This window comes from Notechis scutatus, chromosome 1 (assembly GCF_049901735.1).
Source record: "Notechis scutatus isolate UNSWTSFEM ecotype Mainland chromosome 1, rNotScu1.2, whole genome shotgun sequence".
Classification (NCBI taxonomy): Eukaryota; Metazoa; Chordata; class Lepidosauria; order Squamata; family Elapidae; genus Notechis; species Notechis scutatus.
The window spans coordinates 232,872,053-232,895,971 of record NC_142009.1 but is presented as its reverse complement, the minus strand read 5'-3'; the positions used below and the strand labels follow the sequence as shown (position 1 = coordinate 232,895,971).

The following is a 23,919-nucleotide window of genomic DNA, read 5'->3' as shown; positions in this document are numbered from 1 at the left end:
GCCCCGCTTGTCGCAGTGGCGGCAGATTGCATCGAAAAAACGGCATTCTGACCGAGGATGGTCACCCCCGCACCTGGTGCACAGGAACCCTGACTTACGACTCCGCCGCTCGCGCCAGTCTCGTTCCGCTTGGAGTCGGTGGATGTCCTCTTCTTCGTCTGCGGTGTCGGAGAGGGAGTCGAGGTCGCCATGATGGGTGGTGGTGGTCGCTCGGCGGCTGGTTTTGGAGTGTGCCTCAGGCATCGGGGTTGTCTCAGTGGTCGTGGGCCAGTCTGCTGTGCTCGCCCGCCACATCCGCGCCGCTGACTTTTTGGTTGCTTCGGCCGCCGTTGCTTCGGTGAGGCCATCAGTGAGGGAGATGTCGCCCCTCACCATTAGCCGGCTCTGCAGGACGGGGTCCTTGAGCCCAAGGACGACGCGGTCTCGCAGTGCCTCATCCATATCGGTGAAACCACACATGCCCCCCAGGTCCCGTAGATCAGCCACGAAATCGCTGATGCTCTCACCCTCTTTCTGGTCCCGCCAGTAGAAATTATGCCTTCTGATGAGGGTGGGCACGGCAGGGGCATAGTGGCTCCTCAACAACGGTTTGAGATCGGCACAGTCCATTGCCTTTACATCTTCGGGTTTCGTGAGGGCTTTTGCCATCTTGAACACTGCGGGCCCGCAGTGTGTCAGGAACATGGCCCTTTTTTTCTGTCCATTTGCGTCCTTGAGGTTGCTACTTTCCAGGAACATCAGGAATCGATCAATGTAGGATTCCCAGTCCTCAGTAGCCTGGTTGAAGGGAGCGGGTGGCGCGATGTTGCTGGCCATCTTGTCGGTCGCTTGCGCTTCGGTGCCACGTGCTTGGTGGGTCTCAATTCCGCGATCCCACCCTCGTCGCCAGTGTTATGTTCGCCGATCGGGTCCAAGGAAGATCCGAGGCTCAGTGACTTTTAAAGCTCTTTTATTTCATGCTTAGGTTGGCTTGGCTTGGCTTCGGATCGGTGGCGGTTTATATTGAACTTCGCTCGGACCCGCGGCCAATGACATCGTTTCGAATCTCCCACGATCGGTTTCCTCCAATCGCGGGTGATTCACAACGGGCCAATCACTGCGGCTTACTCAGCCAATCTGAGCGCCGTGCGCCCTGACCAATCAGGACGGAGGGTTACAAGAATGCTAATGTAGCAATACAGAACAGTGATTCCACTGGAGAAGTTCTTGCATAGAAACCTGTAATTGTCCCATCACATATATTTTCAGAACAGAGAGAATCTGAACTGATCCACATATCCCACCCCAAGCCCCCTATTCCTCTCTCAGAGGGAAGAGCCAGAAACTGCAAGGAGCTCCATGAACAAGGAGAGACTCTCACTGGCTGGTACACCATCTATCCAATCCCAGGAAAAGTGATTGTCATGCCCCTGGTGGAGACTGACTCTGAGGAAGAGGAGGAACAGCCAACAGGGAGTGGGAGTGTGGCTCCAGAGGTGGTGGAGAAGGCTGGGGAAGGGCAGAGGCCGGCTGAGCAGTCAGAGGAGGATCCAGGCCCATCCCCTATCCATCCTAGGTCATGCAGGGAGGAGAGGATCAGGGAAAAGCGAGGTCTACTCAAGATGAGATTACCATGATCCTCCTCGTAGCTTGCAGGTGGAAGCTATGCATATAAGTTTGCAACTGCGCAGTTAGAATTTCTGAAGTCAATTAGTGTTTACCTTGAAAGAGGTTTATCTTTGCTGGCATTCTTCCCATGGACTTTTCTCGGTTATATTCCTGGAGTTTATAATTAGTTATCTTGGCTTGCTTTGGAACTCTCATCAATGCGGTTTGTTTTGGTTTTTTGTTTGCCTCATTATTTACTTTTGTGACTTTAAACTGTGCCTAATAAAACAGTGAAGTTGAAGGCTTTACCGGATTTTAATATATGTTTTGGGTTTCGGGTTATTTTGAGAGACTACAGGTCATCACAGTGAAGGTGGTTTTCTGTGACTTGGAAGTAGATGGAGGGGGCTGGTTGGTAAGTAAGAGATCTTAGAGAGACGTTTGCTTGGTTATTGGCCAGAGGGAGGAATGGATGTTCAAGGAGCAAAGTTGTCAGACCCACAGAAGGAGATTTAGTGAAATCTAAAAACTAATTGGAGGATGGAGGATACCCAGCTACCTCTTGCATGAAAATTTAGCATTTTCAACTTGGGATGTAATACACTGTTATCTTTTGGAAGGTCACTAACCTAATCAATTTTGACTGAATGTCTAGAATTCTCACCCTTTTAAATGCAAAGCAGTTATTCTGATTACTGTATCATCCCTGGATGTATTGGTATTCCAGAAAGATCTTAAAACATTGATCTAACCATGTTAGTCTTTGCAAATTGAGGATGTCACTTTGAGCTAATTGGTCATTGTAGGAGAGGGAAAACATTGCATGGAAGAAACTGAACCTTGACAGAGTTTCTCCAAAGACAGATATCACCCAAGTGGTGCATTTTAATAGAAACAATTAAACCAAGGATATGTGAACGGATTCTTCTTCCTTTCTGAAGATTTTTCCGTATTACAGTTGGAAAGAGGAACACTAAAGGAAATATCCATAATTCTTGAAAATAGGTAAGATACATGGATCTTACTCTGCTAAAAAATATCAATCTGATTCTCAGTCTGAAAACAGTGAACAGATTTGTTCCCCTTTATTGCTCTGTCCTCAGATATTTTTATCAAATCCTCAGAAAGAGACCAGCGAACCATGACAGGATCCTAGTGCAATTATTAGTACCATCACCTCAACATTGCTTTGTGTGGTGCAGGGAGGAAAGGGAGACTTTAAGAGGATGCTGGAGCCAAATTCCCGCTGTGACCAATTTGAAGCACTCTTGTTTAGATTCCCTGTCATTGACACTACATTTTATTAAGCCACATCTACACATTAATATCACAGTAATGGGGAAGAGGAACAATTCATTTGTGAACCTAGAATGTACAGGTTATTATACATCATTTGAAAAGAAATGGCTACTGAGAAATTCCTAATGTTTGCATTCTGCTGTTTCTATACTACATAGGAATGTCATGAAATCGTAACATTCATGTTTGGATACCGTCATTCTGTATATTTTTTTGAACACTCCTCTCATGCATGTGTGTAATATCAAACCTGCACTGCAACTCCCTCTTAATTACCTTCCTACCAGCCTGGGACTTGCAACTTCTTGCTGGATTCCGCACTGACTTGAGTTATGGAAAGCTGGAAGGAAGTAGCTTGACCTTACAAATCAGTTAATGATGGCAGCTGGGACTACAAGGATTGCTATTGTTAAGCAATGTGGTCACACTTTATGATACCACTCAGTGACATAAATTCTGGTCCCAAGTACCATTGTCAGTTGAGGACTATCTATATATATTTAAGGCATGAGGCAAGCCCTTTGCCATCCTGATGAGCAAACAACATTGTATTGTTCATTAGGATGGGAGAGGGCTCGCCTCATGCCAAAACATTTACAGGTAGTGTCAACTCTGAAGCAAACGTGCGACATCGTGTGCATGCCCGACGTTGTTGAACTGCGTTCTCCCCCACCCAGTCACTTCTTAGGGTATTTCTTTTTTTCCCCTCCCAACGATCAGCTGTTTCAATGATCAGCTGTGCTGGGATCCCCCTTGCAGTCTTACTGCTTTGCCAGGAGCCTTCCCTGAGGGCCAGGAGGCAAAGGGGGGATCATGGGGGGGACTGTGCCCCCACTCCATTATTATTTTTTAAACAAATTTTATTAATTTTTAAAGACATACAAAACATAAATACACAAAAACACAAAACATAAAAGCATAAAAAATCTCTTTTCTGAAAGTTGCTTAGTCCCGGGTTATAACTCTTGGTACAGACACAAATTCAAATTCATATTCATTTTACATACCATTTCATATCTTATTAGCATTTTCAATTTTCTATATAACTTCTCCTCTCTTTTAAATTTTCTCAATTTTATTTTATTTATCTCCTCTCAATTCGAATCATAATATTTATTATTCTTTGTCTGTTCTATTTCCAGCCATCCATTTATTTTTCTTTTTTAAAAAAGAAGAAAAACTTCTCCTGTACACTAAATGGAGTATGATGCCTTTATCTCTTTTCCCTATATTTATAATACTTAATATAAAACACATAACTTACATTGGGATTCTGTCTGGTACATTCTAAAATTATACCATATTATCAAAAATAATACAAATCTATTCATTAATATTGATATTCATTTATATCTTAAACATCTAACACATTACTTTTCAGTTAAATCACATACTTTTATGGGAGCACCTATTTTCGATAGTTATCCCACACACACACATCACATATTATAGCTCATTATTTCATTACGATGTTCCTCCTTCTTCTACTTCAAATCTCTCATTTCACAAAATTTTTTGCTAATATACCATAATCTAATCATTAATATAAACAATCATTTATATCTTAAACATTTTATCCATTTCAATTAAATATCATGCCTTTGTGGGAACACTTATGCTTTCCAAAATTATTACCCCCCCACATCACATATCTTAAATCATATTTCATTACAATACTCCCTTTTTCTTAACAAAAATTTCACTAGTTTATATTAAATATTTTATCACATTTTAAATTACATATTATTTCCGATTTTCTATGGTTATTTCTAAATACAAATATAAAAATGCAATCTTATGTACCTTTCTAGAATCCCTTTTTCAGTAAGATTTATCCATTATCTCTAAAAAAACTTCTGCTTCTTGACATCTTGCTCCCCACCATTAAGGCTTCTCATCCCTTCCTTTCTCCCTTGCTTCTTCTTCTCCTTGTCCTCTTTAACCCCTTGTCTCTCCACCTCCCTTTTCTTCTGCTTTCCCTCTTTCTGTTGTTTCCTAACATAATGTCCCCTTTTCACCTTATTCTTCTCTTTTTGGGTTGTTTTACCAGATCTTAAAGTCTTCTTTTCCTTTTTCTCTTTCTTTTTCCCTTCTCCAACCAAAGTTATTTGTTCATCAAAGATGGCTTCTTCTTTGTCCCCATCATCCTGTTGCTCATTCTGCTTCACATAAGTATAAACCGCCATTTCTAAAAATTGAAAAAGAGTGCCAAGAACATCTTTCCCTTCTTGCTTTTCTTTTTCATATTTTTGATATACAAGTTTCAGTCCATCCACAAATGATGCCATTGTGTAGAGAAAAAGTTTTTCCAAACAACCACCCAGATGTTTTTGATCAGAAATAATTCTCAAAAGTTCCAAAATTACCAAACAATCCAAACAGGCTGTTTCTTTTAAATACCTTCTTCTTCTTCACTTTCTCTTTCTGGAGTTAAAGTTTAATCACAAAGTTCCCTTTAAAATATATATATATTAGAAGTCTTATTGATGTTTAGTAACTCTTTAAAATTCTAGGCAATCTTCTCCTTATTTTCAAATTTTGCTCCAATTTTTTTCCCCTCTCCCTTCCCACTCACAGCCAAAAGGGTTTTTTCCATCCGCTGTCACATTAGGAAGGAGAGTGGAACGAAAAAAAAAACTTTCCCTTTTAGAATATTCGCAGCTTGTAACTCTCACTAGAAACAATGTATACTTAGCAGCCTTCAAGGTTCCAGGTCACTTTCTCTTGCCTTGTCCCGGTTGAAAGCAACTTTCACAATTCTTCCAACTTTCTCCCTCCTGCACCTGCTTGTCCGGCTGCAGATTTCTTCGTGGCGGCCATTGCTGACCGCTGTTCCTCTGCCTCGGGAAAAGGGGTTTTTTGCCGGCTGAGGAGGGGGTCTGCGACACCCCCAAACCTCTTTCCGGATCCCCCCTGTCTTCAGCTGCCTCTACGGGGCAGCTATATCCCCCAGATCCAAACGGATCGGGGGAACCTTGGCGGCGAACGCAGCAGGGATCTCGCAGTGTCGCGAATCCCTGCCGCCGCCGAAACCTTGCAAACTGGAAGTTCCGCCCCCGCTCCATTTTTTGCCTTTCTGGCTCCCAGAGAAGCCTTCTGGGAGCAAAAATGCCCCCCCACCCCAGGAGGCTTCCCTGAGGCCCAGGAGACAAAAACTCATGGGGACTGCAAAAATAAGGCCACACCCACCCAGTCACAGGGCCACACCAACCTAGCCATGCCTTCCTAGCCATGCCCACAGAACCAGTTGTCAAAAAATTTGAATCCCACCCCTGCTTGCTCCTCCCCTCCAGCCACTCTTCCCTTCACATGGCCTCTCCTTGCTGGGATGCTCGACTCATACTTTGGCCAAGAATAAAGGACTATTGACAGCCTGCTTCCCCTTCCCTCCTTATGCTGCACCAAAGAAAGTCACCTTCTCACACTTTTCCATCTGCCCAGACTGAAGCCATTTCAGCATCTCGGTGATCCTCTAACTTCCGCTCCCTCCAATCAATCTAAAGCATCTAGACCCACTTAGGTTACGGATAAGGTGCCCACTTAACAAGATGATTTCAATCTTCTTTAGAAGAAGATGGACATACAACAGAGTGCAAGCATTATGGGGTAAAATTCTGGTTTATAAAGAACTTCAATAGGTATCATTTATATAGAAGCTGTGATGTAGATTTGGATGTAACAGAAGGAACCAAGGAAAATAGATTTTTTTTTTTGCTCTTTGACTTTGATAAAGCAAGTAAATATATTTTGATTTTTAGGATTATTGAAGTGAATTGAAGCAGCATCTTATCATCTCATTTCAGTAGTATTATGACTAGATAGAATCACTGCATATTATGGAACAAAGAATTCAGAAGATAAAATGAGTAACATGCGTCACAGATTACAAATAGCAGAATCTGATCTTTATAAACAGAAATGTAGAACATTTCAGAAGAGAGCAATTTTGTGGACATATGGAATAGCTGCTTGGAAATTTGCCTGATATTGCAGACATGGAGGAAGGTGAAGGTGGAGTACATGATCGAAAACAGAGGAAGCAAGACAAACAACGCAGTAGTTTCTGTTTGATGGTGGACATTATGTGATGGACAGATGATTTATGTGTGTGTGTTTGTGTGTTTGTCTGCGCACTTGTTCCTGACTTTGTAAGGCAGCTTTGAAGTTGGTTTCACTTGAACTTTCATATTAGCAAGGCAACTCTTTTTTTCTGAATAATTTTACAAACATAAACATTAAAAACAACATAAATGAATGATCAAAAGAAGTGATAAAGAGTAAAAAAAGAACAGGGACAGAAATGTAATAAAGAAAAAAATACAAAGAATGACTTCCATCTTCTTCTTCCAAGGTTAGAGATTGGCACTGGGTTGACTATCCAAACATGCAGAGATACTGAAGCTCTTTCATCCTGGATAGCACAAATGGGGCTTTCCTTGAACAAGCTCAATAGATTTGGGTAGACTTGGAAGCTGGGTCAGGCTTGATGAACACTGCTGAGTTTAAGCAGGGAGACTTGAGCTTCAGCAAAAAGAGCTACTAAGAAGGAGCTCCAAAGCTGGAAGGGACAGTGACTGACTGCCCTGGTTGCTTCAACCTTCCCTGTGACAGAATCCCTGGTAGAGCAAGTCATCACAGATTGGGCCCTGATTGCTTTCTTCCTTTGAGCACTGTATTGGTTTGCCAGTTCTTCTCTCCTGAGCTGGGTGTAGCTCATTCTGGCTTCAACATCAGGCTGTCCAGTGATACTTTTATCTCTCCCAATTCCCTAACCCAGACAAAACAGAACAAACCATTGTTAACATAACACTCAGTACATTGTCATTTTGTCCCCTGTCCCAATTGGGGGAGGGGATCAAAAGTCAACATGGCAACCATGACTTCACAATCAACGCTCCAGCCATTTTAAAGTATCCAATGATATTCTTGGAACATTTATTTATTTATCCATGCATTCAAAGTTGATATAGTTATCCATCTTCGACTGACTCTTTAAAAATTAAAAAGGTGTGGGGTTTCAATTGCATATTTCCTTCCCCCCCTCATCCTCAAGTATCAATTGCACAGAAATTGCAATTGAAGTGAGAAAAAGACTAATCATTACCTGAATGAAAAAAATTAAACTGGAGGTATGAAAAGAAGACTGTGGTCATAACTGACTGAGATAATGCAAGCTTCACCTTTCCACAGTAATAGCATAGGAAGGTAGCCCTCAGGTTCCAATGGCAACTGGGATCACAACTTCCATTGCTAAGTGGTGCGGTTATAAAGCATGATGTTGCAAAATGACAGTTCTCCCTCCCACCCATCTCCTTTACAAGAGAAAAACTATGGTGTGTCTCTTCTAAGCCTCTTTCCCTACCCACTCTCTAGCTGCAGCCTATGCTGTCCCTTAGTAACATCTCTTCACCTACTGTCTCAAGATCTTTCTCACATACCATTACAAGAGATTTTTTATTTTGCATTTGACCTGTTTTTATGGGAAGACTGGCTAGGCAAGCATACGTTCCTTGCTGACAAAGCCTAATAGATATTGATCTACTTTCTGGTTATTAATCTACTTTCTAACCTTTCTTTCACTCTACATATTTTTAAAAACAATTTAGTCTATACTCATGCTTGTCTAGGTGAAAAATACATTTATAATCCATAAGAACATATGAACATTGAAGAAGAGATTCAACGTAAAAAAAAAGGAAAATTTCCAATTTTGTCTGGAAATATATAAAAAAAAAAAAAAAAAAAAAAAAACAACAAAACCTTACCCCAAAGCACCCCCCCCCCCCTCCCCCCCCCCCCCCCCCAAAAAAAAAAAAAAAACCCCCCAATGCTCAAGGGAATACAAAGGGCAGAGAAAGTAATGCAATGCAGAGATTTCTGTTTTTTTTCTGGAGGCCAATCCCTCATCTGCAAATATTGGGAATGGTGCCAAGATTTGCCAAAGCTGGTGTTGCAAAAGAAGACTTTGAACATAGTTTCCTCCTGTACCTTTTCAAGGAAATTCGATGATTTCCTCACTTCTCTGTTTACAGTACTAATAGGCACTGCTATATATACAAGAACACCTAAACCCCCAGCCCAGCTCAAAGACATATTTAAAGGACAGCAAACTAGTTTCCCCGAGGCAAGATGACAACTTGGATGGGTTTTTGCTTCCTGTTCCTGATTGCTCTGTCTGCAGAGAGGGGACTATCCACACAGGAGGAGACAGAAACCAGCTGCTGTGCACGTGAGTCTCAATTGATCCTTTCTGGGGTGAGCCAGTTAATTAAGATAGATTGGTTTAGTGAGCTTCCTGCAGTAAAGTGCTGTTTGGCATCTTTGCTGCACCTTCAGGCTATGGTGAATTTTATTTTGTTTTGTTTTTCCTTATGCTGAAACCCAAACACAACAATGTGGGGAAAGCATTGTCTTGTAGCCATTTCCTGCTTGGTTATTGGCCAGAGGGAGGAATGGAAGTTCAAGGAGCAAAGTTGTCAGACCCACAGAAGGAGATTTAGTGAAATTACAGAGTTCTAGGAAAAGGGTTTAATGGACGGGGAAAGAAATAGACCAGTGGAGTTTGCCTTTGGCCAAAAAGTGTGTAAGGTAATCAATTAGAATATTTGAAAGCAAATTTGAACATGCCATTATTCTTCTGCCCATCTCACCCTTCCTCTTGCAGTTCAAAAAATGCAGGCTTTAAAAACTTGCAAAGGCTCAGTGAAAAAATAAGAGTGAGCTCACCCAGAATTCCCCACAATAGAAATCCAATATTATCTGCTGACTCATCCTTGTTTTCTAGTATCCAAACTAGGACCACTGTGTGACTTGTCTGACTGCGAGGAAAACCTTCTTGCTTTTGTTTAGTTTTTCACTCTGTTTATGCTCTTTCTTCTATTCCAGAGCTGAAAGGCTTAGCACAATGTGGGAGTGACAAGATTGTTCTCCAGGGCCAGGCAGGAATACCTGGAATTCCAGGTGTGCCAGGAACAAATGGTCTTCCTGGAGCCAGGGGTGAGCCAGGACCTCAAGGCCCCCCAGGTAAGTTGATGCCTACTTCTATAGGTGATTGATGTCGAGGAGTTATAGCAGCTTATTTGCTCTAGGAAACTAGGAAACTCATAGCCTGGACTATCTAGAAGAAAGAGTGTTGGAGAAAGCATTACCAAGGTTACTGGCAGAAGGATGAAAACCATGACCTGCCCCTCAAATTCCAGCTAAGAGGGGAGGATGCAAGTACTAGCAAAGTTGTATTTCAGGTCCGGAAGAAGGTTTTTAAAATGCTGATGATTGTGCATTAGTAGCAGTTGGGAACTTTTAGGGAGGATGGAATGGATCATTTTGTTAAAAGAACTATTCTTATGCCCACCAGCTTTCTTCCTTTCCAGGGATCAAACAGTTCTTTCCTAGTAAGGTGTTATTGTCTTCACAGTGCTTGAGAAAGATGAGGAAAACCTTGGAAAACAATGCAATTCTTCCATTATGTGGAAAGTATATAAGTAGCTCTCCTGTTTATCAAAGGGTTGTTGCCCCCTTTTTGCCAACTGAGAGATAGAAGACTCTGTGATGACCTTGTTTTTTTTACCAAGACAAGATTTGGAATCTCTTGGTATATTCCAGATGTTTTTTTTAAGGGACATTGTTCTGTTCTCCTTAGGTGAAAAGGGCTCTGCTGGGATACCTGGAAAAGCTGGACCAAAGGGAGACAAAGGAGACAAAGGAAACAATGGTAATGTATCTCCAGAGATCCATTTTTGAATGAGGGAGATTTATGGAAATCCCAAGCCACTGGGCATCCTAACAAATATTCTGACTCAAGCTTCTACTTTGATGATCACTCTGCAAGACAAGTTCTTTGCAAGTGTATTTTCTACATTTTTCTACATTTTCTACATTCTATTCCTCTATGCAAGAAAATAGATCACAAACTTGCATAAAAAAGGTGTGGTTATATAGATAGTTCTCAATGTATGACCACAATTGAGACCAACATTTTCATTGCTAAGATGATTGTTAAATAAGTTTGCCCCTTTTTTGCGACCTTTCTTGCCACAGTTGTTAAGTGAATGGCTGCAGTTGCTATAAGTTAGTAACATGACTGTTAAGCAAATCTGGTTTCCCCAGTGGCTTTGATTGTCAGAAAGTTGCCAAGGTGACCACAAGGCTCTGGGAAACTTCAGTCATTATAAGTATGGGCAAGTTGCCAAGCTTCCAAATTTTGATCATGTGAATAGAGAGATGCTGCAACAATTGTCATGTCATAAGTCACTTTTTTCTCTCTCTCTTTCCACAGGGGAACCCTGCCGCTTAGAAGGCTGTCAGCGGGAAGGTATGTCAAGCATTCTCCCTTTGCTTATTCAGTCACTTCAACCCCCCAGATAATTGGCCTAAATGCCATCAGTTTGGTTTTATCTTCGTTTTCATCTTCCTTTATTTGACCTTTATGACTCAGGATAATAAATGCAAAACTGTCTGAATAGGCTAGAATGGATGCTTGGCATAGTACAAATTCTCTGATCACAGATTAAGGATTGTTGTGATGCATTTCTGTTGAGGTAATTCCCCATTAGGAGAATGAGCGCACACAGGGAGACGTAGTGAGAGAAGTGTTTGAATAATACACACACAGCACACAGATACACTGTACAGTAAATGTAGGTTTTTACTTTCAGAAATGTTAAGCAAAGTTCAAACATAGTCCAAAGTCATTCACAGATAAGTCAGTCAGTTTTTAGTCCAGGGATAATCCAATAACAAAGTCCTATGTCAAAAACAGTTCAGTATCAGACTTACATCAAATCCAAGAATAACAGTCAATACAGGAACGGCAATACTCTCCAACAGAAGGAAACAAGAGATTCACTCACACTCTCTTCTGAGACTAAGACTAAACAACCCAGGTTTCTGGCTCCATCTTATGGCCGTTTGAGAAACTACACCCAATTACAATTTTAGGATTCTCTTAAAGATACAGTATTAAAATGTTTGTCCTGGTTTATATATTTTAAACCCAAATACCTGTTAGGTGACTTACATTCCTAACAACTTCATCTGGACATATCAGCTTTCCCCAACCTGTGTCTTCTAAGAATGTTAGACTCTAGCTCCCATTACCTCCCCTCCCCGATAATGAATGGCTGTAGTTGGGAGAAACCTGCTACATATTCAAATACTGTATGTTTTATTCAGGTCTTTAAGAATCTGTCTAAACCAGTGGTTCCCAAACATTTTCAGTCCCCCCCCCCTTGGTGCTACAAACTCATCCTCAGTGCCCCCCACCCAGGGGTGGTTCTGTGGGGTCGCCTAATTTGTGGGTGTGGCTTGGTGGTCATGTGACTGGCTGGGGCGTGGCTTGGTGGTCATGTGACTGGCAAATCAAATACAAGTGGTCCTCGCTTAATGGCCAGTTGCTTAGCAAGTGTTCTAATTTATGACTGACCTCCCCAGAGCTACTTGACCTGTTTTTGAGTTTTGACAGCCATGCACACACACACACATACACAAACTCTCCCTTCTAAACCTGGTGGAGCTGGTGGTTGGGCTAGATATCATGTTCACTTTCTCCTCCCTCCCTTTCTTTCTTTTTTCTTTCTTTCTTTCTTTCTTTCTGTCCCTTCCTTCTATCCCCCCTTCCTTCTTTATCTATCCCTTTTCTTTGTTTCTCTCTCCCTTTTTCTTTCCCTTTTCTTTCTTCTCTCTTCCTTCTCTTTCTCTCTCTCTCTTTTTTCAGAACAGAAAGCATCTGAACTGATCCACATATTTCCCCCAAAAAAAACCCCAATTCTTCTCTCAGAGGGAAGAGCCAGAAACTGCAAGGAGCTCCATGAACAAGGAGAGACTCTCACTGGCTGGTACACCATCTATCCAATCCCAGGGAAAGTGATGGTGGTTTTCTGTGACATGGAAGTAGATGGAGGGGGCTGGTTGGTAAGTAACAGATCTTAGAGAGATGTTTGCTTCCAACATAATGAAAGTGGGGAAACCTCTTTTAATTCATTAGTAATATTCAAAGGCTAACTCAGCTTTTTCCAACCTGGCTCCCACCCGATCTGTTGGGGTGACAGTATCTAGGATTCCCAGCTGTTGCCCTGCTGGTTGGGAATTTCAGGAGTTGCTGTCCAGCATACCTGGAGGGGGCCAGGTTAGAGAACACAGAATACAGAATAACAGAGTTGGAAGGGACCTTGGAGGGCTTCTTACCCAACTCCCTGCTCAAGCAGGAGACCCTATGCCATTCCAGACAAGAGGTGGTCCAGTCTCCTCTTTAAAATCTCCAGTGATGGAGCACCCACAACTTCTAGAAGCTGTTCCACTGATTAACTGTTCTCACTGACAGGAAATTTATCCTTAGTTCTAGGTGGGATCTCTCTTCAATAAGTTTCCATCTGTTACACCTTGTCTTGCTCTCAGGTGCTTTGGGGGAAATTATAGAAATCTTCCTTCTGCCTGCCTGAAGCAGAGATCAGGAGACCCTGGGTTTCCCCTTCCTCAACATCCATCCCCACAAGCTCTGCAAAGGAGAGAAGGCAATCAATATTCTAGAGGAAAATAGGCAATCCTGTTCCACCTCCGTTTTTCTTGATTCCTTCCTTTTGGTCCAGATGTGAGGGCAGGCAAAGGTGGCCTTTCATACTGCATTTTAGGTACACACAACATGGGTAGTAGTGCTTCCACACAGCTTTTTAATGATGCAGTCACCCTGCCACAATGCTTGACTTTTAAAGCAGTAGCCAAGTATGAACTTACTAAGCCAGTGTGAGAGACTCAAGTGGAAATGGCATAACATTAAGAAAGCAGATTCTCTCTCTCTCAACCAGGTCTTCCAGAGGCGGCAGGATGGGTCTGTCAATTTCTACCGTAACTGGGAATCATACAAGAAAGGATTTGGGAGGCAAGGATCAGAATTCTGGTTGGGCAATGATAAGATCCATCTTCTCAGCAGTTCTGGTAAGTCCAATATCTCCTCTTCTATCTGAGGCTCAGTTTGATAAATTAAATACTTTTACACGGATAATGCTCATCACTATCAGAATTAATTTACAAGGAACGATGAATCTTGGTCCTTTCAGATTCTGTCTCTAATATTACCAGAGACTCTCTTTGCATCACAGGGACACATGAATGCATAAAAGAAAGACTCTGATGTGTTCTTGTTGGTTCCAAAGACTTCATTTCCTTCTGTTGTGGTTTGCTGGCAGCTTGTGCAGATGGCAGTGGAATCGGACAGTGGGGAAGAACAGGGACCAGTCCGGGAGTCTGGGGAGGACTCAGACAAGGGTCCTGCGACCAATGCTGAGATGGGGCCAGGACCCTCTGGGAGTGGGGTGCTGGGTGTAGAGCGTCCCGAGTCTGGCAGCAGCAAGGCCGAGGAACAATGGGAGCTGCTCCCAGTGGGCGTGTGCACAGAGCTGCTAGAAGGCAAGAGCAGCTGGGACAAAAGGGGTGACTCAGGAGTAAGGCTTGGAGGTGATTGCACCTCCCATAAGGTATAAAGGACAGGCAAAGGTGAAGAAACCTTCGTATGAAGCAAAGTCGTTCGTTCTGTTTGGATTAGTCCTTGAAGCTCTATGCGGACTTTGTACTTCAGTTGGTTTTTATAGTTGTTGGCAACAATTCAAAGGAAAGAAAGATGGGTGCTTATCTCAAAGGGACTGTTTGGGACTCGTTACTGGCTGGGAATGAACATAATTCCCAGCATTGAAATAAAACAATAATTGCTTTAACTAAGCGTGTGCTTAATTACAGTCTCGGGAAGCTTTGGTAGAACACCTTCCATTTCCATCCATAAAGATTAATGGTACATTCCAAATTCATAAATGAAATCTGAGGAAAATAATGAATATATTAGACAGATATACAGTATATATGCATGGTGTCTGGCTAACATATTCATATATGCAACCAGGACACCCGAGCTGCAATCTGTATGCCGCCTCGCTGCCTTTACTCGCCATATATAGGTAGACAGCTATTTAAAATACTGACTTTGTGAAAGCAAAGGAAAAAGTGGCAACGCATGGATGACTTTCTGCCTAATTGTGCAAAACGATCAAAGTTTGTGATTTTGACAGTGGTTTAATTTTCCTGTTCCAACTCTCGTGCTCCTGAAATTCTGTTCCTCCATGTTGTTAGTTATCATTGCTTTTCGATAGACACAGCTTGCAATTCCACTGTGAGCCATGTCCATCGAAAAGTAATGATAACTAACCTTTTATGAATCGTGGGGGCCCTTTGGTTATGTCCTTGTGGAATGAAAGTCCACTGCAATGATCAGGATGCTTCCCTTCAAGGATTTCTGTATCTCTAGTATTCATTCTCTAACAACATTCACCCTTTGGTGTTTAGGAACACAGCAATTGCGAATTGATGTGGAAGATTTCAATGGTTCCACAACCTTTGCGACATATTCCAGTTTCAGAATCGCAAATGAAAGTGAAAACTATAAGCTAAGTTTGGGGTCCTACTTGGATGGCAACATGGGTGAGTAATACAGAGGCTGCTTCTTCATTTTAGTACCTTGATATAGATCAGAAAACACAATTATCTTCAGAGGATTGAAAATCTGTCATACAGCAGTTGATTTTCTGAAGGCTTTTAGCCAAGTCCCACATGCCTCAAGGAACCATATGAATATAAAAAACATTTCTTATGATTTTGCCTTCCACTTCTGTTTATAGGAAATGTATTATTTTTGATAGTAAATTTTAGAATCACTAGTATGGCTAATGGTGAAAGAAAAAGCATGATTTCGGTACCGTTGCATGTAATATTACATTTGATGGATTTCTGTCATTCTTTAAACAAGTGTCCTTCTCTTGAATATTGTCTGTGTTCACATGAAGCTATTAGAATATGTACATATAGTCCTCATTTAGCAATCATAATTGGGACCAGGAATTCAGTTGTTAAGCAAAGCAGTCGCTAAGTGAAACGATAACTGTGCTTATCATCTTACTTCAGCTTTCCTTTGCTTTAGAAGCCCTGCAAAATCATAATTGTGGGCATCTCTATTGTAACTGTGAATGATCACTGTATGAGACAATTGCTAAATGAACACTAATTGTATTGCCTATGTATTGCTGAGTGGTGGTTGGAATGCAGGCTAGTTTTGTTGACTGACTGCTGCCAGCAGTTTGGCAGTTCGATTCTAACTTGCTCAAGATTGACTCAACCTTCCATCATTCTGAGGTCAGTAAAATAAGGACCCAGATTGTTGGGGGCAATATGTTGACTCTGTAAACCCTTTAGAGAGGGCTGGGAAGCACTGTGAAGCGGCATATAAGTCTAAGTGCTATTGCTATGACAGGAGATGGTCCAGATCATGGATGTCAAACTCGTAGTGTCATGTTGCCATCATATGATGTTTCATGATGGTTTTCCCCTTCGCGTAGCTGGGGTGGGCTTGATCTGCATGTGAGGCATCTGGCCCACAGGCCGGCAGTTTGATACCCCTGCTCCAAATGAACAATTCCTTCCTTACTGTTTAGGTTGGCCCAAAGAACCAAAGAACTTTATGCTAATGAACCCATTTGGACTCCTGGCATCCATGTGGACAAGTCCCTGAAATTTTTGGGAAAGATTTCAGAAGTGGCTTGCCTGTGCCTGCTTTCTGGGGTGAGGGGGTGGGTGGGAGAGGGAGAGGGAGGGAGGGAGAGAGAGAGGGAGGGAGATAATAGTGTGTGGTAAACTTATTAAATTGTTCTATGTCAGTTGGTTTTTAGTCATGATATTATGAAGTCTAGCTGTGTTTGTAAACCATTGTTTATAGCTTGGCATGTGACATGATTCATTAATTAGGGTTTATTTAATAAACCATGGTTAAGCAAACAATAGTATAAGGAATTCCTACCTGGTAATGTGATAAACTGAGTTGGGAATTTCTGCATATAAGTTACGGATTCTATTATTTTTGATTTCCTGCTGAATTCTTCCTAGCAGAGAATGTGCATTTTTCACTGTTATAGCACTGTGACTGAAAGCAACAATACAGTAAATCACTGACTTTCTCCTCTGATTATCTTCACTCAGGGGATTCTTTCTCAGGACATAAAGGCCTGGCATTCTCTACAAAAGACAAAGACAACGATACCTATGAACCTGCAAGTTGTGCTGCAGCTTACAAGGGAGGTTGGTGGTATGGCGCCTGCCACTCTTCCAACCTGAATGGCCTATATCACAAAGGGGAACATAGCTCTTATGCTGATGGCATCAATTGGAGTGCTGGGAAGGGTCACCATTATTCTTACAAATATGTGGACATGAAAATTAGACCTCAATAGTTGAAATATCAGTATATTCGGAATAGTTTGACTCTGACTTGCTAAATGAACATATTAGCACATGAATATCCTCCTGAATTCTGTTCCTGAAAAAAAGACTAAAAAAGTGGCTATCCAAACAATTGCATACGTATTTATAAATACAAATATTTATAAATAATTCCCTTTATTTGGGAATTAAAGGTATCTGAAATGAAAAAACTATTTGGAGGATGGAGCTTATTATACATTAGTTGAAAATAAATAGCTACTGAGAAATTCCTAATGTTTGCATTATTCTGTTTCTTTGTTCTACTACATAGGAATGTCATGAAATCCTAACATTCACGTTTGGATATCCTCATTCTGTATATTTTTGTGAACATTCCTCTCATGCATGTGTGTAACATTAAACCTTATACTGCAGCACCCTCTTTATTACATCCCTTACAACTTGGAACTTTTATCTTCTTGCTGAATTCCGCACTGACTTTGGTTACGGGAAGCTGGCAGGAAGTAGCTTGATCTTAGGAATCAGTTAATGATGGCAGCTGGGACTACAAGGATTGCTATTGTTAAGCAATGTGGTCACGTTTTATGATACCACTCAGTGACATAATTTCTGCTCCCAACTGCCGTTGTCAGTCGAGGACTACCTATAGTAAATAATTTGACAGTGTTTTGGGAATTAGTTGTTTAGCAGAATGATGGCGTTTGGGGAAAAAACTGTCCTTGTGTCTAGTTGTTCTGGTGTGCAGTGCCCTATAGCATCATTTTGAGGGTAGAAGTTGAAACAATTTATATCCAGGATGTGAGGGGTCTGTAGATATTTTCACAGCCCCATTTTTGACTCATGCATAAAACAGGTCCTCAACTGAAAGGCAGGTTGTTTTTTCTGCAGTCCTAATTATCTGTTGAAGCTCGTGTCTGTCTTGTTTGGTTGCAGAGCCAAACCAGACAGTTATAGAGGTACAGATGACAGATTCAATATTTCCTCTGCTGAACTGAATCAGAAGCTCTTTGGGCAGTTTGAGCTTTCTTTTTCTAAATATTGTTCATTGTTTGATGGCAGGATGGGAGGGGGCTCGCCTCGTGGCAATACATGTATAGGTAGTTCTTCACTGACAACAGCATTTGGGGCTGGAATTTCTGTCACTGAGTAATATGGTCATAAAGCATGACCACACTGCTTAGCAACAGCACTCCCTGCAATCCTCTTTTTATAGATGGGGCTATTTCAAAGCACTTTCTCTTAGGCTGGCTTGCTCTCTATTGAAGGAAAGAAATATTTTTTTCATCCTGGGTAATGATTGGGCAATTTCTCTTCTCTTCTCTTTCTAGCATGAGTGCAGATGCAAAGAAGGGAACAGGACTATATATAGAGTTAAAACAATTAATCAGTAAGCCAATTTAGCTAATGGTTAAAGTACCAGGATGGAAACCAAGAGTTGTAGTCCCGCTTAGGCATGAAAATCAGCTATGTGGGCCAGTCATTCTTTCAGCCCAACTCACCTCACAGGGTTGTTGTTGTGGGGAAAATAGGAGGAAGGAGTATTAGATAACTCAAGACCAGCTTGCGTTATTTATAAAAAATAATAATAAATATGGGATAATAAACAAAAATAAAATCTTGTGGTGGGGTGCTGTGGACTCAGAAGAGCTAGGACATGGAAAAGCTGGTGATCTGGAAATGCTTGGAGACGATGCCATAGAGACAAGTCTTTTATTCTTTTTCACTAAAATTATCTTGCACTTATTTGAATTCTCCAATCTTCCCATTGAATGATTTCCTACTGTATTACAACATGCTTCTTGTGATGTATTTTATTGCTCGGAAAAGAAATATAATAAATTTCATTATGATGCAGAAAATGAGTCTGTGTCCCTATCAACAAGTGAAATAACTCATAAGATATGAGTTAAATTTTAACCAGCTGCTAAAAAGTAATCAAATATTAAAGGGAATCTAGCACACAATACGTCAAATTCACACTAATATATCTGGTTACCTTAAAACTCTTGTGTGTAATGCAGCCTCCACTTCCATCAGGGTCTGTATGCTACATACACCTTGAAGATATATAGAAATATAGCTATGCTATTACAGAAGTAGCGTTGATTGGACGATTAAATTGATTCATATGATCATCCATTTTGCAAATGTAACTCTGGGCAATTAACAATACACTTAAAACATACGATATATATTTTTATATATGTTATATACAAAACAGCAATATATAACATATATAAAACATATAACGGCTACCAAGAATGAATCCAATAAACACTCAATGGTAGCAATATCTCATAGATGGTGCCATGATAGCGAACTTATGGCATGCGTCCTCTCTGCGGGCATGCAAGCCATCGCACCAGTTCAGCTCCACCACGCATGAGCACATGCCTTCCACTGGCCAACTGATTTTCAGATCTTTGTGGGGCACATGTGGGAGATGTATACACATGCGTGGGGGTGGGGGAAGCACAGGGAGGTTGCAAATGCATCTGGAGGGCAGGGGTCAGGGGGCCCCCACGGCCTGCTTTTGTTCCCAGGAGGTGCAGGGAGGCCTACTAAGCACAAAACAAGGAGCGTGGGGGCCCACGCATGCGTGGGAGAGTGCGGGGGGCCTGTGCCAGCAGGAGATCATACGCGCATTGCATTATGGGTGCAGGCACGCGAGCACTTTCAGCATGCGATGACAAAAAGGTTAGCCATCACTGGAGTAGACCATCTAATCTCATGACCCCTATGCTGGTAAATTCCACCTTGGCACACAATTTCAGTTCTATAGGATCAACTAGGAGGGGAAGAAGAAAGGGAAAAGTCAAATATAAGAGTTAAACATTCCAAATTTTGCTTTTAAGAGATCAACTTCAAAAGACATTCTTCTGTTTATGTATCTCTGTATCTCAATCAGGCCGCAAACATAGTAACATGTTATATATTACCACAGATTGTTCCAAGGTTCAGGAAAGCAGCAGCACATATTGTGAAGGTGAATCGAGTAGCGGCAATGGTTAAGATCTAAAGATGTCACATTCTGCAAATACTATAAATTCTGTACAGTATTTCCTAAACTCAATGAATCATCCCTCACTGGCATTAGAAGTTGCTTACTGTATTATTGCATGGTTACACTGAAGTGGATCAGGTTGCAAATTGGTAAGATAATAAAACTGTCTAGGACTACTAAGCCATCTTATAATTTTGAGTTCAAAAATGAAGGAGCACCTACTGGTATATCAAGTCATCCTTATGCTGTTCAGATCACATCAGATTAGCTCATACAGTCATTTGTGTGTTCAAATGAAAGTTATGGGGAATATAAAAAGATATTGCTATTAACATTCTCTTTGAAGTGACATGGACTTTGCATCCTATTCCACTATTAAGTCAGAAGGAGAAAAAGCCGTCTGAGGAGGGATAAACCTGGCGTTTGCTACACAGATCATTCTAATTTCAGGATTTTCCAACAGACTGATCAAAAAAAGGAGCATTACAACTCAAATATTCAATTTATTAAGCCATGAGCACAACCTGTCTTAAATAACCTGTAAGAAAAAGAAGAAGAAAAACCCATGCAGAAGACAATTGTGCAGGTGCTGATTTCTCTCCGCGGGAAAGGACATTAAGACGATCTCCAGTGAATTCGTTCCTTTATTTTCCTAGAGGAAAGCACCACTTCTCGTCTTCGGAGGCTAAGTCAACCTCGAGTGGCTAAACTCTTAATTCCAAAATCCAAGCTTAAGGACGGATATCTAAGGATTACATTAAACCGGGCATCTGAATAGGCTCGTTTTCAGGAATGGATTAGTTATGGATTGATTAGGGATTCCGCCTTCCACTCTCTGGACTGATGATGTATTCGAGATAGGAAAGAACGCCGGAAACCTTTTCTTTTCTTTTCCTGCGCCCCGCCTCTCCTCCGAAAGCGCCGCCCCGCCTGCGCACTTTGCGTACTCTTCGACCCAGCCCCTCCTTTCCGGCTGAGCTGCTCCGCTCCCGCAGCGCGTACGCTTTCGTCACATCCGCTGCATTCCCAGCGAAGCACCTGCGAGCGGCGCTGCTCTCGCGGAGCCCGCGGCAACCTCTCTTCCCTCCCAGCGCCCCTTGCCGACCTTGCGCAAACCTTCCCAGCCTAGGCCGAGGCGCGGTTTCAGTGGGCTCCTGCTGCTGTGGGTTCAAGGGCGGAGGCCGCCCACGCGTTTCCCCACCCCCACCTCTCTCCTCAAAGGGTGAGCGGGCCGAGAGGCAGCTACCGGCGCAGCCATGCTGGCTTTCCAGAAGGGGCTGCGGTTGCTGAATGGGACCGTGAGGAGCCAGATCCTCCCAAGGGCAAAGATGTCCACCAAGTCAGGAAAGAACAGCTTCTTGGTGAGAGTTTCTTTTTTTTCCCCCTAAAAGCTTCCTCCACCACCACCCCAACTCCCAGTGATTCATGAATGTCAGTAGCGCTCGCCTTCAAGAGCAGGTTTCTGAAGGGCTCAATCGCACCTAGAACCACGTCCGAAAGAAACACGGGGTCAGAGGCTTTTATTTTAATGACTCCGAGGCCGTGTTATATTGTGCCTCTTTTTCCGGACGGAGTAACCTATGTGGTGGAAGAGGAAATGCTCCCAAGGACAGCGTCAAGGACCTTTATGTCTTCTTTTTAAAAGGAAATTTAAAAATGGTCGTTTAAATGCCTAATAAGTATTAGGCCAAGGGTCTTCAAACTTGGCAGCTTTATGAGTCAACATGACTTGGAGGAGGAATTCTGGGAGTTGAAGTCCACACGTCTTAAAACTGTCAAGTTTGAAGACTCCTGTATTAGGGCAGAGGACCTTCACCTCAGCCTCTATATAGTTAATGGATGCAGTATAGTTGCAGAACGCCTTATGGGGCATTAATGAAAACCAACAGATGTAAGCCTGAAATCCTGTCTGCACTCTTCCACTAACTTTGCTTACTAATTTTATATTAACTCTGTATTAAAGATCGCAATATGAAGCCAAGAGAGATTAACTCTCCTCTCACCAACACCACCAGTATTTCCCCCCTGAAATTCATTTAAACGAGTAATATAATAGACTTTTAATTGCTTGTCACTTGTAAGACAGTGTTTATACTGGACATCTTACAATTTGAAGCATTCGATCTTTTCCTCCTTGCCCAGTGTTGTAACAATATGTATTCCTGACAGATGAAACAGATGAAATCACAGTGAAGAATAGGATAAGAGGTTTCAGCTAGTTGCTTAAATCATTAAATAGCCCACTTGTGCTTGTTTCATAAAGAGTTTGATGAGATTAGGCTAGATAGTGGTCTTTTTCAGTTTTAATCTTTTGTACATTCCCATCTTTTTCATTTCATAAGAAACCGGTAAGAGGGGAGTCTTATTGTCAGGAATTCTTATTTTGTTTCAAGACTCTAAATTTTAATGGTTTCTTGCAGCAAACATGAATGCATTTTCATGTTGTCGAATATTTCCCTAGTTAAGCACCAGCTGCATACATTTTAAATAGGCTGCAATACACCTGAGATTTACATTGCCATTTTGTTGTTTGCTGCAAGAAATAAATATGACATAATAGATGGAATTTGAAAGTATTTCTAGGCTGTACTAGGTAAAATTACCTCAAGGAATCTGCAAGAATTTGAACTACTGAGAAAACTGAGGATTATTAAAATTACAATGAATATCATATATGCCATATATTTGCTATATTATAAATCACATGCAATTTATACAAGTTTGCACACAGTCCGTAAGATTTCATAAACTAAAAATAAAACTAGTCACAATTCTCCCCTAGCTTGAGCATCTGCTATCTCTCATATGCTGCAAATACATACTTAATACACTTATTTTTAATTTACAGGAAAATGCCATTGGATTCACAGTGATTATAGCTGGCGGCTTTTTCCCAATTTGTTGGGTTATGGGCAATCTGGACAGTTACAGCAAATGAGAAGAAAAGGCTTTGGGAACATGGTCACGAAGAAGAAAATGTCAATATTTGTTATTCCCAAAGGCTTTCATTATTAAAACTAAAATTTGAAAATTCACAACAGTAACTTCAGTTTTTATTTAGAAAAACCAGTGTTGTCCATGATAGAAGTAAATATTGGTGTTCTCTATATTAATTACAAAAATATTCAGACAAGCAAATTTCAGACACAAATTTTTTAAAAGCTTTCCAGGAACAGAAGGCAGAGCTGAAGAAAAAGTAGGGCCTCCTTATCTTGAAATTTATATTAGTAGGGAAAGATAATACGATATGAAGAATGGTTTTTGACATCAGTTATATTATTTAAAATAATTTTTATTTGCAGGACATCCAATCTTGAACCTAGCTACCCACATCTAGCCTAACATTGTACAATTCTAGTCTGTGCAGTTGGCTTATAATTCAGAAGGCCATGTGAGTGTCATGGAGTAAACCATGGCTAAGCTAGTATAAGTAAATACAGATAGCACTCAGTTAACAGCAGTTGGGACTGGAATTTTTGTCATTAAGCAACTTAACTGCTCTTAAAGTGTGGTGTCACATGACCATATCACTTATTCACATCAGTTCGAGCTTTTCCTAGTTGCCATTGTTAAGAGAATCCCATGTCATTAAGTGAGGACATTACTGCCATTTGTGACCTGCTGGTTCTCATTGACTTTGCTTGTAGGAAGCTGGCAAAGAAGGTTGCAGATGACAATGACTTTGGTTACTGCAATAGCTGGAACTTTGAGGATTAGTCATAAATAACACTCCTTCAATGCTGTTGTTAAAACTGTCACTGAACAAATCATTAAAT

At 41.4% G+C, this 23,919-nt stretch overlaps 1 protein-coding gene across 1 annotated transcript; it reads left to right on the top strand.

Annotated features, from left to right (window-relative positions):
* Positions 1-8,966: 8,966 nt before the first annotated feature.
* On the top strand, positions 8,967-23,181 carry LOC113429902 (ryncolin-3-like). Its single transcript, XM_087950684.1, has 9 exons — positions 8,967-9,115; positions 9,772-9,909; positions 10,526-10,597; positions 11,162-11,197; positions 12,662-12,795; positions 13,686-13,815; positions 15,214-15,348; positions 16,897-21,504; positions 22,992-23,181. Exons 1-8 carry the CDS (start codon positions 9,016-9,018, stop codon positions 17,145-17,147), a joined length of 996 nt encoding a protein of 331 aa, XP_087806810.1. The 5' UTR covers positions 8,967-9,015; the 3' UTR covers positions 17,148-21,504; positions 22,992-23,181.
* Positions 23,182-23,919: the final 738 nt, after the last annotated feature.

What these genes read in the sequence shown, in the direction of transcription:
- LOC113429902 (XM_087950684.1), top strand. Translation starts at nt 9,016, where the DNA reads ATGACAACTTGGATGGGTTTTTGCTTCCTGTTCCTGATTGCTCTGTCT. An exon ending in AGGAGACAAAGGAAACAATG is followed by an intron (nt 10,598 to 11,161) that starts GTAATGTATCTC and finishes CTCTTTCCACAG; the next exon opens with GGGAACCCTGCCGCTTAGAA. An exon ending in AGAAGGCTGTCAGCGGGAAG is followed by an intron (nt 11,198 to 12,661) that starts GTATGTCAAGCA and finishes TTCTTCTCTCAG; the next exon opens with AGGGAAGAGCCAGAAACTGC.